Source organism: Leucoraja erinacea, chromosome 1 (assembly GCF_028641065.1).
Source record: "Leucoraja erinacea ecotype New England chromosome 1, Leri_hhj_1, whole genome shotgun sequence".
Lineage (NCBI taxonomy): Eukaryota > Metazoa > Chordata > Chondrichthyes > Rajiformes > Rajidae > Leucoraja > Leucoraja erinaceus.
The window spans coordinates 135,035,884-135,052,720 of record NC_073377.1 but is presented as its reverse complement, the minus strand read 5'-3'; the positions used below and the strand labels follow the sequence as shown (position 1 = coordinate 135,052,720).

The 16,837-nt window shown below is 45.7% G+C and overlaps 1 protein-coding gene across 1 annotated transcript in view; it reads left to right on the top strand.

The window, feature by feature from the left end:
• Window positions 1–2,126: 2,126 nt before the first annotated feature.
• The window catches only part of LOC129702119 (polycomb group RING finger protein 3), a 138,028-nt gene continuing 123,317 nt past the window's right edge, over window positions 2,127–16,837 (top strand). The window contains exon 1 of the mRNA XM_055643700.1: window positions 2,127–2,237. Coding sequence (XP_055499675.1) covers window positions 2,208–2,237 — 30 coding nt within the window. The 5' untranslated portion in view covers window positions 2,127–2,207. The remainder of the gene's footprint in view (window positions 2,238–16,837) is intronic.

The window sequence follows — 16,837 nt, the reverse complement described above, 5'->3', positions numbered from 1 at the left end:
CATGAAACCTACTACCTGCCCCCTTGACATTGTCCCCTCTGCTCTTCTGAAGGACGTCATTACAATAGCTGATCCCAGCATCTCGTCATCTTCAACAGTTCTCTGGCCACTGGCACTTTTCCTACCTGCTTCAAGCATGCGGTGGTCCAGCCCCTCCTGAAAAAGCCTAACCTCAACCCCACCTACAGACCTATTTCAAAACTGTCTTTCCTTTCAAAAGCCCTTGAAAAGGTAATTTTAAGTCAACATGCCTTACCTTCACCAAAATACTATCTTGGAAACTTTCCAATCAGGTTTCAGGGCCCACAGCACGGAGTCTGCCTTGTTGAAGGTACATAATGACCTGCTGCTCACCGTTGACTCCCGGTGACTGTGCAATCCAGCTCCTTCTCGACCTCAGCGCAGCATTTGATACTGTCGCCCACACCATCTTAATTGACCGTCTCCGGTATGGGATTGGTATTGATGGCACTGTCCTGAGCTGGTTCATCTCCTACCTCAAAGGTAGGAGTTTCTCCACTTAACATAGGAAACTCGTTATCTTCCCCAGCTAGCCTCTGCTGCAGGGTTCCACAAGGTTCCATCTTTGACCCCATTCTCTTCTCCCTGTATATGCTTCCCTTAGGCCAAGTCATTCAAAGACACAGCATTTCCTTCCATTGCTATGCAAATGATACACAACTCTAACTCCCCCTGAAGCCCAAAAAACGTTCAAATCTACTTAACCTTATCCATTGCCTCGAGGATATAAAGTGTTGAATGGGCCAGACCTTCCTCCAAATAAACGAGAGTAAGTCTGAGGTCATCTTTCTCGGCCCCTCGGACTCAATCAAAATGGTAGCAGGCAGCCTTGGAAGCCTTACCCCATTACTCAAAACTCACGTCAAAAACCTTGGCGTGATATTTGACTCAGCATTGAAATGTGACAAACAAGTCAAAGTTAGCTTCTTCCAGCTTCGGACGATAACTAAAATAAAACAATTCCTCCAGTTTGATGACCTTGAAAAGATCATCCACACATTTATCTCTTCCCGCCTCAGTTACTGCAACTCCCTTTACACTGGCATCAGCCAATCTTCCCTGTCCCGCCTGCAACTGGTCCAAAACGTCACAGCGAGACTCCTGACGGGCATCCGAGAAAGGGACCACATCACCCCGATTCTGGCCTCTCTCCACTCGCTCCCTGTGCGGTTCCGAATAAATTTCAAGATCCTTCTTTATGTCTACAAAGCCCTTAATGGGCTTGCCCCCACCTACATCAAAAGTCTGCTTACCCACCACACCACCTCCAGGTCCCTCAGATCGGCCGACTTGGGGTTACTGAACATCCCGTGGTCTAGGCATAAGCTCAGGGGCGACTGCGTCTTCGCGGTTGCAGCTCCTAGACTGTGGAACAGCATCCCTGCAAAGGCAGTCTGGGTGTTTATTACTATTTCCGCCACTACGGTCAATTTTGTAATTTACTACAATTAGGTAATTAACTAATTATATGCATTAATTTTAGGTTATCCAAGTAAGATGTTTTATATTTGTTTCAGAATGCTTCAATCTATAATAACTGAAAATTTCATTCATTCTCTTAATTTTTAAGAAAGTTATGGGCTTTTGTCTGTCCTCGATCACAGCTTTTGCACAGCAGATTAAGTCAATGCAAAAGCAATAGGGAACAAGATTCTAATTTCTGAGTATGAAAATGGTCATAACTTTTTTAATACTGAAGCTATGAAAGTGAATTTTTTGTCAAATTTGACTTTTTTTATGCTATTTGATGGGATAAATTGCAGACTTGATTTTTAAAATCTCCAAATTTTGTAACATTGCTACAATGTAAAGCACTTTGGCCAACGAGAGTTGTTTTTTAAATGTGATATAGAAATAAGTGACTTGACTTGAAACCTTGCCCCGTCCCTCAATGCCATTCTCCCTCTCCATTCCCACATCATCCATCACCATTCCACCCTCCATCTCTCCATTGTCCCTTCTCTCCATTGCCCCATCATTATTGCCTCCTCTATCCATCCATTGCTCCACCATCATCATTCTCCATTACCCCACATCCATTCCCTTCATCATCATTCCCCCCCTCCAACCAGGGGCACGAGCCGGGGCCGCGCGTGCGCAGAGGTAACGCATTGACGTCAGCGGCGGGGGCCCGAGCGCGTCGCTGCTCAGTGACGTCAGGGGCAGCAGCGAGCGGCCGTCCATCAATGAGTCCGCCGCGCCTCAGCCTCACACAGGTGAGTGAACGCGGGGCCCGGCCCCCAACACCCCGACCCCCCCCCCCCCCGACCCCCCCCCCCCCCCCCCCCCCCCCCCCCCCCCCTCACACAGGTGAGTGAACGCGACCCCCCCCCCCCCCCAACACCCCGAACGCGGGGCCCCCCACCCCCGGCACCCCAACACCCCCCCCCCCCCCCCCCCCGCCCCCTCACACAGGTGAGTGAACGCGGGGCCCGGCCCCCAACACCCCGACCCCCCCCCTCCCCGACACCCCGGCACCCCACACCGCCCCCCACTCCCACACACAACCCCCTCACACAGGTGAGTGAACGCGGGGCCCGGCCCCCAACCCCCGGCACCCCAACACCCCACCCCGACACCCCCAACACCTCACACCGCCCCCCCCACTCCCTCACAGCCCCCCTCACACAGGTGAGTGAACACGGGGCCTGGACCCCCAACACCCTGACTCCAGCCCCCACACCCGGCCCCCCACACACAAACCCACACCCCCCTCACACAGGTGAGTGAATGAGGGGCCTGCCCCCCCCCCCCCCCCCCCCCCCCCCCCCCCCCCAACCACACCACTCCCCGGACCCACTCCCTCACAGCCCACACACCCACCCCCCCCCCACCCCACCCACCCACGCCCCCCCCCCCCCCCCCCCCCCCCTACACCCTGCCCAGCCCACACAGGTGAATGAGGGCCCCGGCCTCACACCCTGGCCCCAACCCACACAGCCCACAACCCGGCCCCTCCACACCCTCAGCCTGTCACAGGTGAGTGCGGCCGGGGAGACCCCGGCCCCAGCCTGACACAGGTAAGTGCGGTCGGGCGGGGGACCCAGCCTACAGCCGGGCCCCTTGGCCAAAGCCCCAAGCCCTGGAGAGGCCGCTGCGGCCCAGGGTATCCCCACGGCCTGTTGCACTGACCTGACGCAGCAGCCCCGCACGGCACCCAGTGGCCGCAGCCGGCCTGGGGAAGATGTCAAGGACTTGAAGCGGGTCCCAGGCATTGGGCTCTTCACTCAGCTGCTGCTGGGCTCCTCTAGTATCTTTGGTTTGAGGGGCAACAAATACAACTGTAGCCAGTTCATCGTGATTTTGGGGATCTTTAACTGCAGCTGCAGGTTCCTGTCAGAAGTCCCTTGATACTTCTCATTTCCAAAAGCTTGCGAATTAGTTGTGAATGCAGTCAATTACTGTTTGCTTGGTACCAACATGTCCCACCACTTTCGGATCCTCACTTTCTCTCCATACACCTCTGCAGTCATCGAGTGACAATCTTGACCATGGAACTAGAGACAGCATACCAACCCAGCTACATCTATGGCTATAGAAGTTCCTGCTTTTCTCTCATCCTTTGTTCTTACAGTTTACTCCCTCCCAAGTAGTTGAGTTACAGGCATATCAGTCCAACGAGGAACAAATAACCCTCAATAATGTCCAAGAGAGAGAAAGGAAAACAAAAGGAAGGATAAACGGGAATCACGAGGAACGCAGGGGACTCCCAACATGCTTGTTTCTCCTAGACCGGCAGTTACCCATGTCATCTATGCCAGTGTCACACCAAAATTCCCCCTGCTTTAGGGTACCTATCGTTTTATACACTAAAGTAACATTAGGTAAGTCATCTGATTTTAATTATTGGTAACTGATTTTAATAAACATAGAAACATTAAAAAATAGGTGCAGGAGTACGCCATTTGGCCCTTCGAGCCAGCACCGCCATTCAATATGATCATGGCTGATCATTCAAAATCAGTAAACCGATCTATCTTTTCCCCTATATCCCCTGATTCCCTTAGCCCTAAGAGCTAAATCTAACTCTCTTAAAAGCATCCAGTGAATTGGCCTCCACTGCCTTCTGTGGCAGAGAATTCCACAGATTCACGACTCTCTGGGTGAAAAAGTTTTTCCTTGTCTCAGTCCTAAATGGCCTACCCCTTAGTTCTTGACTCCCCCATCTTTGGGAACATTTTTCTGCATCTACCCTGTCAATTCTCTAAGAATTTTATATGTTTCCATAAGATCCCCTCTCATTCTTCTAAAGTCCAGCAAATACAAGCCCAGTCGACCCATTTTTTCATCGTATGTCAGTCCCACCATCGCGGGAATTAACTTGGTGAACCTACGCTGCATTCCCTCAATAGCAATGATGTCCTTCTCAAGTTAGGTGACCAAAATTGCACACAATACTCCAGGTGTAATCCCACCAGAGGCATGTGCAACTGCAGTAGGACCTCCTTGCTCATAAACCAAAATCCTCTTGCAATGAAGGCCAACATGCCATTAGCTTTGAGATCAGTCTGACGAAGAAACTCAACCCATAACATCGTCCATTCCTTCTCTCCATAGATACTGCCTCACCCGCTGAGTTTCTCCAGCATTTTTTGTATACCGTTGATTTTTCCAGCATCTGCAGTTCTTTCTTAAACATTAGCTTTCTTCACTACCTGGTGTACCTGCATGCTTACTTTCAGTGACTGATGTACAAGCACACCCAGGTCTCCTCCTTTTCCTAATCTGACACCATTCAGATAATAATCTGTCTTCCTGTTCTTGCCACCAAAGTGAATAACCTCAAATTTAACTACATTATACTGCATCTGCTATGCTTCTACCCACTCACCTCATCTATCCAATTCACCCTGCTGCTTCATAGCATCCTCCTCGCAGCTCACGCTGCCACTAAGCTTTGTGTCATCTGCAAACTCAGAGATGTTACATTACATTTAATTCCCTCATCTAAATCATTAATATCTATTGTAAACAACCGGGTTCCCAGCACCAAGCCTTGCGGCACCCCACTAGTCAATGCCTGCCATTCTGAAAAGGACCCGTTAATTCCTACTCTTTGATTCCTGTCTGCCAACCAGTTCTCTATCCATGTCAATACCCTACCACCAATACCATGTACTCTAATTTTGCACACTAATCTCTTGTGTGGGACCTTGTCAAAGGCTTTTTGAAAGCCCAGATACACTACATCCACTGGCTTTCCCTTATCCATTCTACTTGTTACATCCTCAAAAAATTCCAAGAGTAGTCAAGCATTCCCCCATCATAAATCCATGCTGACTTTGAACGATCCTGACACTGCTTTCCAAATACGCTGCTATAATTTACATTCAACACAAGCATCTTCTCCACCTGTAAAAGCCCTGTCCCACGATACAAGTTCATTCCAAGAGTTCTCCCGAGTTTGCCCTGACTCGAACTTGGAAATTTACGGTAATGGCCACTCGTCGTTACTCAGGGCTCTCGTGGACATTTTTCAACATGTCTTCCCGTCTTCCCGTGCTTACCTGCCGTTAGCTAGTCTTCCGGAGCACCTGCCGTTAGCGGTACGAGCTGCTAAGAGATGTCCCCGAGCTCCGACGTACCCGCTACGTTCATTCTCCGTGCTTACCACGAGTTTGATTTTTTTTTTAACTCGGGAGAGCTCTTGGAATGAACCCGTACCGTGGGACAGGGCTTTTAGGCTAGCTGGTCTATAATTCCCCATTTTCTCTCTCTTAAGAAGTGGAGTTACATTGGCTACCCTCCAGTCCACAGGAACTGATCCAGAGTCGAGAGAACATTGGAAAATGATCACCAAAGCATCCCCAATTTCTAGGGCCACCTCCTTGAGTACGCTGTGATGCAGACCATCAGGCCCTGGGGATTTATCTGCCTTCAGTCCTGACAGTTTACCTAACACTTCTAAAACTAATGCTCTTCCCCTTCGAAAAGTTATTTATTTACCACTTCAACTGAAATCTGCAAAGCTACGAAGATAACATTTTAGATGTAAACTAGCTTTCAAAATAAACTTAATTAGATTGCACAAACAAAATTGCATAAACATACTTTATTCAGCAATCTCCATTCTGAGGACCACATATTAAGTCACTAAGAATAAAGTAAATAAAGAGAAATCTCCCTATATCTTTCCGACCTGTACCTATTTAAATGCTGTGTTAGAACGTTCCTATACCACCACCTGTGTTAGATGTTCCCTATACCTGTCATCCTCAGTGTGGAAAAACATGCCCTTCAGATCTCTTTTTAATATTTTCCGTATCACATTAAACCCACGTCCTCTAGGTTTAGACCCCTACCTACACTTGGAGGCCCCTTGTGATTTTATTACACTGTAGAATACCCTTCAATCTCCTTCACTCCTCCGAGAACAGTCCCAGCCTATTTAATCTGACCATTTGATTAAAGAACTCTACATTCTAGGCAACATCCTCGTGAATCTCTTCTACACTCTTTCTCATGCTACCACATCCTGACTGAGGGGTGATGACCAGAATCACATACAGTGGTGCAATTATAGTCCAACCAACATGTTGAACAGCTGCAACGTGATGGTCCATCTCAGAATGGTCTGTTATTGTGCTGTTCTGTTTTAGAAACATAGAAACATAGAAAATAGGTGCAGGAGATGGCCATTTGGCCCTTTGAGCTAGCATCGCCATTCATTGTGATTATGGCTGATCGTCCCCTATCAATAACCCGTGCCTGCCTTCTCCCCATATCCCTTGACTCCACTTGCCCCTAGAGCTCTATCTAACTCTCAAATCCATCCAGTGACTTGGCCTCCACTGCCCTCTGTGGCAGGGAATTCCATAAATTCACAACTCTTTGGGTGAAAAAGTTTTTTCTCACCTCAGTCTTAAATGACCTCCCCTTTATTCTAAGACTGTGGCCCCTGGTTCTGGACTCGCCCCACATTGGGAACATTTTTCCTGCATCTAGCTTGTCCAGTCCTTTTATAATCTTATATGTTTCTATATGATCCCCCCCCCTCACCCTTCTAAACTCCAGTGAATACAAGCGTTGTCTTTTCAATCTTTCCTCATATGACAGTCCTGCCATCCCAGGGGTCAATCTCGTGAACCTATGCTGCACTGCCTCAAGCACAAGGATGTCCTTCCTCAAATTAGGAGACAAAACTGTACACAATACTCCAGATGCGGTCTCACCAGAGCCCTGTACAACTGCAGAAGTATACTCCTATACTGAAATCCTCTTGTTATGAAGGCCAACATTCTATTAGCTTTCTTCACTGCCTGCTGTACCTGCAAGCCAACATTCAGTGACCAGTGTACAAGGAAGCCCAGGTCTCGCTATACCTCCCCCTTACAGGGCTCTCACTTAACTTTTTTTCCCTGTTGCCAGCCGGGCAACCTTGACAGATTTTTAGGTTGCCAAATGACAGTTTAGGTGGTCATTTAAGACGGTTTGCATGACGCATGCGATAATGTGCTCGGACGAAGTGCGTAGTTACCAGTCGGAATTATGCTCAATGAAGCATTCACATATTATGTTCAAGAAGGAATTGCAGATGCTGGAAAATCGAAGGTAGACAAAAGTGCTGGAGAAACTCAGCGGGTGCAGCAGCATCTATGGAGCGTAGGAAATTGATAGGTTTCGGCCTGAAACCTTGTCTATCTGAAGAAGGATTTTGGCCAAAACGTTGCCTTTCATTCGCTCCATAGATGCTGCCACATCCGCTGAGTTTCTCCAGCACTTTTGTCTACATTCACATATTATTTCTGCTTCAAATAACTCACAAACTAAACATATTCACCAATCAAGACATGATATATACCACAATGACATGCAGCAAAATTATAATACAATATCTCAACTCTTTTTACACATTGCAATTAATGCAATTTCTATTAGTTCTTTCCACTTCCAAACAAAAATGTGGTTGGATTATTCAGCATATGATCAACCTGTGTCAATAAATCCTGGATGATAAGGGACAGAAGTTTAGGGGTAATATGAGGGGGAACTTCTTTACGCAGAGAGTGGTGGCGGTGTGGAATGAGCTCCCAGTGGAAGTGGTGGAGGCAGGTTCATTGGTATCATTTAAAAATAAATTGGATAGGCATATGGATGAGAAGGGAATGGAGGGTTATGGTATGAGTACAGGCAGGTGGGACTAAGGGGAAAAAAAATTTGTTCGGCATGGACTTGCAGGGCCGAGATGGCCTGTTTCCGTGCTGTAATTGTTATATGATTATATGGTTATATGATGTATATGCTTAACCATGCACACTACAGATTGATGCAAGCATGTTCCCTGTGAAGGACCAAAAATTATCATGACATTATTAGCATGGGTCGTTTTTGCTATTGGTACAGAAAACACTCTCGCTTCCCACAACATTTATACATAACAAAATATACAGGTTGCAAGGAATTATCTGCTGATCAAGACAAGCAAGTTAAACACCTTCCTGCCAATTTCAGGGAGCTATAAACTGCACCTCGGGGTCCAACTGCACTTCAATACTTCTGAGGTCCCTACCATTACCTGTATATGTCAGGCCATTATTGGATGACCCAAAATGTATAACCTCAAACCTATCTGGATTAAATTCTGTCTGCCATCACTCTGCCCAACTTTCCACTGTGTGAAACCTTGTCAAAAGCCGTTCTGAAGTCCATGAACACAATGTCTACCATCTTTAATTATCTTCATCAATTTTATAAATAATCATATAACCATATAACCATATAACAATTACAGCACGGAAACAGGCCATCTCGGCCCTACAACGTGCCGAACAACTTTTTTTCCCCTTAGTCCCACCTGCCTGCACTCATACCATAACCCTCCATTCCCTTCTCAATATAACCATATAACAATTACAGCACGGAAACAGGCCATCTCGGCCCTAGAAAACTCGTCTCAAAAAAACTGTTATCAGGTTGTATGGTAGATTTCCCTTGCATATACTATGCTGACTCCTGATTCCCGTGATCAGCCCTTGCCTTTCCAAAAATCCTCTCCCAATAGTCTCCATATGTGACACATGGTTAGGATTTGGATTGTGAATGCATAACCAATCGTGGTCATCTAAAGGGTAATGAATCTCACCAATATCTTGTACAATTGTAGGAAGACTCCCTAACAAATATCCTCCATCCTCCTTGTAACAAAAAAAATCGATTTGTCTTCCTAATTTTTGTTTATGCATGCTAATCCTCTGTTGTACTGCAGCATTCTGTAGCCTCTCTCCATTTAAATATATTCTGCTTTTCTTTTTGTCAAATTTGGTAATCTCATGTTTCACCACATTATCTGCCAGTTTTTGACTACTTGCTCAATCTGTTTCCCTCTGCAGATTCTCTGTCACATGTTTTGCATTGTCAGAAAATTCAGCTGCAATATTGTCTGAAACTTCATCCAAGCCTTTGATATTGATTATAAATAGTCAAGGTCCTAGCACTTGCACCACACATGTTGCCACTTGCTAACCAGCAAAACCCATTCACACCATCTCCCAATGTTCATGTTAATCTATCGCACACTGCATTCCCTTCCATCTCCAATGCTGTGAACTCTGATTTGTGCAGTAAATTGGTGTTAAATTGTTGGGCTGAAAGACTTTTGATCTGTTATCAAATCTACTGGTAACCATGTTTCTCAAATTACTCCTGACTCCTATTCCATGGGACATCTCCGCAATCTGCTCCATATGCATTACTGTACTTTTGATATGATTTCCTGATTTGGGTAGTGCGATCGGGTAGTAGTTTTTAAACCTTGAACATGGAACAGTACAATACAGAACAGGAACAGGCCCTTCGGCCCACAATATCTGTGCTGAACATGATGCCGAGACCAAATCGTGGGTTACTTAGGTTATGTTGGTAGAAATATTTTTTTATAATTATTTTACTATGTAAGATTTGACATTGAGTGGAGCTGGAGTGGTAATGGTTTTATGGACAGACATTGCTGTGTTGCTGTGTTGAATAATCTATAAAGGTGGTGGCCATTTGGGCACATTGAGTAGCCAGACAGTGCAACTAATCCCATTTCCCCCACTCCTTCCCCCAACCTTACAAGGACCGATCCAATTTATTTAAAAAGCTAGGATTGACTATGTTCCTGCCCTCTTGCAGGCAGTTCCTGGTCATAACCATACTCTGCCAACCTTTCTCTCATTCTGCTTGTGATGTGTAAAACTTGATGAGAAGTCTTGTCATCCTATAAGATCCAGTTTCTAGATGGTTGAATATAAAAGGTGCTGAAAAAGCAGCGCTTCAATCTGCATTTTTCTAAAGAATAGGGTGCAGATATTTCAATAGAAGTGGGGTAACAAATATTACACATGCCTGAAATATCCTCAATGGTTCAGTGTTGTTGCTCTATCCAGGGCTCGAAATTAGCGGTTGCCCGGGTGACACTGACCACTCAAAGTGCCGCCGGGCAACCTAAACGCCGAGTCATTTTGCCCGGCTTGGTACGCAGATACTGGTTTATACCGAAGATAGACACAAAAAAACTGGAGTAACTCAGCAGGTCAGGCAGCATCTCTGGAGAAAAGGAACGTGACTTTTTGTGGGAAAGATGCTAAGTGTGGCGTGACGGAGGGTCGGAGCGAATGACGGGCGAATCACAGCAGCAGCGGCGATGGCGGCTCCATCGCCTCTTCCTCCTCCCCCCCCCCCCCCCGCTCGGCCTGATAGCGGCTGCTGCCTGCCACTCCGCCAACGGCGCTATTAAAACAAACCCTCTCACATGCCGAGGCCGGGAGGAGGTAGGGAGGGAGGGAGGCAAGCAAGCAGGCAGGCAGGCTGGGGGAAGCCGGGGGAGGCCTCCTTCCGCCGTCTGAAGCGTGGCCCCGCACCTTCCTGTTGGTTGGCGGGGGAGGGGAGGCGGTGGCGAGGAGATCCCAACTGCTTCCCCCTTTGGCGGCGGCAGTTGGCGATGGACAAGGACGGCCAAGGCAGCGATGATGCCGGTGGTTGTCCGAGGAGCGCTGTCCTTCCTTCCCAGCTCCTCTGCCCCTTCCCCTCTCTCTCTCTCTCTTGTATGCCACCCTCCACCCCCCCCCCCTTATCCTGAGATCCATCCTCTCCATCCCTGCCTCTATTCAGTCCTCACTGACATCCCGTGTGCTCCCCTCCTCATCTCTACCCCCCCCCCCCCCCTCCCATCTATTCATCGTGCACTGATCTCCCTATCCACCTCACATTGATTCTCCTGCCACTCCCCATCAATCCTACACTGGTCCCCCAATTCATCCTGTACTGACCAACCCTTCCATCCGTCCTGCACTGCTCCACCCCTTCATCCTGCACTGCACCCCCCATCCATCCTTCACAGATCCCCCCATTCAACCCCACCATCATCCCCCGCGCTCTCCCCTCACAATTTTACCTACTCCAACCAACACGCACTAATTCCCCTTGCCTCAATCCATCCATTCCATGCCTTCTCAACCCTCCCCCCCCCCCCCCCACCGCCATCTATCCATCCCGCACTGATTCCCCCCCCCCCCCCCCCACCTGACCCTATTGTGCTGGAAATGTCTTCAGAGTGAACATTGACTATGTTTGATAACGGAATGCAATCAAATATGTTTTAGTTCCCAATGTTATTATTTGTTTTAATCCAAAAAGATGGATTATTAAATTGTGAACATGTGAATCATTAAAACCGCAGTGTTAGATTGTCACTGCTACCTTTGACACGTTATTACAGAATTCATTTTAACGGCAAATCAATGCTCTTAATATGGAGTATCAGTACAGTATTTATTTCATACATCATATTTCATAGATTATCTCATATAGATAGGGTGGTACAGAAAGCTTTTGGTATGCTAGCCTTTATAAATCGGAGCATTGAGTATAGAAGCTGGGATGTAATGTTAAAATTGTACAAGGCATTGGTGAGACCAAATCTGGAGTATGGGGTACAATTTTGGTCGCCAAATTATAGGAATGATGTCAACAAAATAGAGAGAGTACAGAGGAGATTTACTAGAATGTTGCCTGGGTTTCAACAACTAAGTTACAGAGATAGGTTGAATAAATTAGGTCTTTATTCTCTGGAGCGCAGAAGGTTAAGGGGGGACCTGATAGAGGTCTTTAAAATGGTGAGAGGGATAGACAGAGTTGATGTGGACAAGCTTTTCCCTTTGAGAATAGGGAAGATTCAAACAAGGGGACATGACTTCAGAATTAAGGGACAGAAGTTTAGGGGTAATATGAGGGGGAACTTCTTTACGCAGAGAGTGGTGGCGGTGTGGAATGAGCTCCCAGTGGAAGTGGTGGAGGCAGGTTCATTGGTATCATTTAAAAATAAATTGGATAGGCATATGGATGAGAAGGGAATGGAGGGTTATGGTACAAGTGCAGGCAGGTGGGACTAAGGGGAAAAAAATTTGTTCGGCATGGACTTGTAGGGCCGAGATGGCGTGTTTCCGTGCTGTAATTGTTATATGGTTATATGGTTATTTAATGAAAACATTCACAACTATATGTTGGATTTATCCAGATTTTACTTTTACATATACATCACTAATTTGGTCAGGAGATATTTCAGTTAAAATTTTAACATTAATTCTGAAGTGATGGAAACAGCGTTTATCAATAATTTGTTTTAAATCTGGTGCGTACAAACTGGGTATCTACATTGCTGTTCATAACACATACATCTAATCTGGATGTCCGGTAATGTTGCGTTTTGACATCTTTAAACGTATTACCAAAAGAACATTTGCTGCAGTTATGCCCTTTGACCATCTCTTGTCAGTTAGTGTGATCTTTAACCTGTCAGATGGGTATAGTCGGTTTTAACAGCTATTATCATAAAATGTATGTGGGAAGCGAGAGTGTTTCTGTACCAATAGCAATAACGACCCATGCTATGGCCATGTCATGATAATTTTTGGTCCTTCACAGAGAACATGCTTGCATCACTCTGTAGTGTGCATGGTTAAACATATATGTTACCATGGTCCAGGATTTATTGACACAGGTTGATCATACGCTGAATAATGCAACCACATTTTTGTTTGGAAGTGGAAAGAAATAATAGAAATTGCATTAATTGCAACGTGTAAAAAGAGTTGAGATACTGTATTATAATTTTGCTGCATGTCATTGTGGTATATATCACGTCTTGATTGGTGAATATGTTTAGTTTGTGACTTTATTTGAAGCAGAAATAATATGTGAATGTTTCATTGAACATAATTCCAACTGGTAACTACGCACTTCGTCCGAGCACATTATCGCATGTGTCATGCAAGCTGTCTTAAATGACCACCTAAACTGTAATTTGGCAACTTAAAAAACTGCCTGGGTTGCCCAACTGGCAACAGGGAAAAAAGGTTAAGTGAGAGTCCTGGATTGTGTAAATTCTGAACTCTGATTTCAAAATGGAATATGTTCGTTGTAGATTGCTTCGCTCCTAAAATGTAGTTATGTTTTTAAAAAAATTAGCTTTTGTTCTAACAATGATTTTAGTGAATTTACGATCACTTGTTTGTTGCAAAGGATATTTTACTTTGTTACATGTTGTATCTTGCGATATTTTACTTTATGTTTTTAGATTGTTTAATGAGAGAAGCAAATTAATATGTTTGTGAAATAGGCACAAGTTGCAAGCATTCAAATGCAGCCAGCTGTCTCTTCTTGCATAAAACAACAGTTGGCATACCTTTGGAGGATTCAACGTTCATACCGCTGGGTTGAAGGCTGCCCAAGCATATTGCAACATTCATGAAATGTGAAATTACGAAAATCTACAATTAACCAAACCCGTAAATGTAGCGTAGGCAACAGGTATAAAATCCAAACTGTTGACACATAAAAACACAAATGTGAAGTGCTGTTCTCCAGTTTGCATGTGGCCTCACTGTGCAATAGCCAAAATGAGTTTACACGCAGGTACACAAAAATGCTGGAGAAACTCAGCGGGTGCAGCAGCATCTATGGAGCGAAGGAAATAGGTGACGTTTCGGGCCGAAACCCTTCTTCAGACGTTCAGAGTTTACACGCAAACTGAAGGAACAGCTCCTCATATTCTGCTTGGCCAGCCTACATCCCAGCGATACGAACGTTGAATTCTCCAATTTTTGGTAGCAAACTAAAGCACCCTCTCCCCCCCCCTCTGCCCCAGGTGTACTCACACCATCCCCATTCCTTTTCATCCCAATTCCTTCTAGGTTCATAATTTGCACCGCTTGTCTGACAATCTATCTATCAATCCCTCCCTCACTTGTATCCACCAATCATTCGCCAGGCATTGTCCAGCCCTTCCTCTCTTCCAGCGTTCTTTACCTCCACCCCCCCACCCCCCCCACCCCACAATCACACAATCAGTCTGAAGGAAGGTCACGAACGAAACGTCACCTATCCATGTTCTCTAGGGATGCTGCCTGAACCGCAGTGTTACTCCAGCACTTTGTGTCTTTATGTGTCAACAGTTTGGATTTTGTACCTTGTGCCTATGTTACATTTAAGGGCTTTGTTAATTGTAGATTTTTGTAATTTCACATTTCCTGAATGCTGCAATATATGGGGAGCACAGTAGTGCCTCCTAGCACCAGAAATCTGAGTTCAATCCTGACCTGTGATGCTGTCTGTGCGGAGTTTGCTTTCTATCTTTGAGGGTGTAGATTTCCTCTGAGCACTAGTTTTCCCCAGCATCCCAGAGATTTGCGATAGGCTAATTGCAGTTGTAAAGTATAGGAAATTGTAGAGGCATTTAGTGAGCATGCGGGGAGAATAAAAAATGGGATTAATCCAGGATATTTCCCTGAATGTGGCGTCAAAAGGTAGAGAGCTTGGTAAAGAATGCTTTTGGTACAATAGCCTTAATCAGACAGAGTAAAGAGTCTAGAAGTTGTGACTTTCTGTTAAAGTTGTACAAGATATTAATTAGTGAACTGGCATTTGGAGTATTGTGTTCAATTTTGGCCACTCTGCTATTGGAAGGATGTCATGAAGCTAGAAAGAGCGTGGAGAAGATTTAGGGAATGTTGGTTGGACTTGAGGTTTAGAGCTATGGAGCGAGATTGGACAAGCTAGGACTTTATTCCTGGGAGCTCAGGATGCTGAGGGGTGATCTTACAGAGGTGTATAAAATTATGAGGGGAATTGAGGGAATGAAAGGTCTTTTAATCTGTCTGTTGTGGAATAACAGCCAATAAGGCACACCAATATCTACTTGGCCAGAGCGAGCACCATCGGAAATTGGAGGAACAGCACCTCATATTGGGGAGTCTGCATGAACATTGCTCTTGCTGTCTCCTCCCCTTCTTATCTCTCCCTCAGCCCTCAGGCCTCAGGCTCCTCCTCCTCCCTTTTCCTTTCTTCTCCCTGCCCCCCCCCTCCCCATCAGTCTGAAGAAAGGTTTTGGCCCGAAACGTCGCCTATTTCCTTCGCTCCATAGATGTTGCTGCACCCGCTGAGTTTCTCCAGCATTTTTGTCTACCTTTGATTTTCCAGCATTGCAGTTCCTTCTTAAACATCAATATCTACTTCTTAAGGAGACTGAGGAAATTTGGCATGTCTTCAGTGAAACTTATAAACATATGCTTGAAAGAGCGTACCACCAGACTCAGGATCAGCTTCTTCCCTTCAATTATCAGGCTTCTAAATGGTCCTTTCATAAGCTAATGTTCGATTCATCTCTACCCCATTGTGGACATTGGACTTAGTCAATGGATCTGATGCGATACAATGCTGAGAACAATATTCTGAAGGCGGTGGGTATATGGAACGAGCTGCCAAAGGAGGTAGTTCAGGAAGGAACCATCAAAGCATTTAGAAAGTCCTTATTTCAAAAGGTCTGCAAGGAAAAGGTATACAAGTTACTGGAGAGGTTTCTCAGGGAGATGATATGAATGAATGAATGAATGAATGAATGAATGTTTATTGGCCAAGTATGTACACATACAAGGAATTTGCCTTGGTGCTCCACTTGCAAGTAACAACACAACATACAGTAACAATTAAGTAACCTGTAACAGTACAGTACACAGTAAGCAGTACAGTAACACATAATAAAATAATAAAACATTACAGTTTAAACCAGCAAAAGGAGGCTACAGACTTTTGGTTATTAAGTAGAGCTACTACTCATGGCAAAAAGCTGTTTTTATGTCTGGCTGTGGTGGCTATGACAGTCCATAGTCACCTTCCAGAGGGAAGTGCTTCAAAGAGTTTGTGGCCAGGGTGAGAGGGGTTAGAGATGATTATACCCACTCGCTTCCTGGCCCTTGCAGTGTACAATTTGTTAATGGGGGGGGGGGGGGGGGGGGGGGAGGTTGGAGCCAACAACCTTCTCAGCTGATCAGACAATTCGCTACAGCCTCCGGATGTCGTGCTTGGTGGTTGAGCCAGAACAGACCATGATGGAGAAGGTGAGGACAGACTCTACGATGGCAGTATAGAATTGGACCATAATTGCCTGTGGCAGATTGTGTTTCCTCAGCTGCCACAGGAAGTACATCCTGTGTTGGGCCTTTATGACTGTAGAGTTGATGGTGGCCCCCCATTTCAGGTCCTTGGAGATGATGGTTCCAAGGAACTTAAAACACTCCACTTTTCAACATAATTGTATAAAGGGTAAGAGTATTGTAAAAACAAGCCTGAAGGCTTTGTGTCTCACTGCAAGGAGCATTTGTAATAAGGTGGATGAGTTGAATGTGCAGATAGCTATTAATGACTATGATATAGTTGGGATCACGGAGACATGGCTCCAAGGTGAACAAGGCTGGGAGCTGAACATCCAAGGATATTCAATATTCAGGAGGATAGACAGAAAGGCAAAGGAGGTAGGGTAGCATGGCTGGTTAGAGAGGAG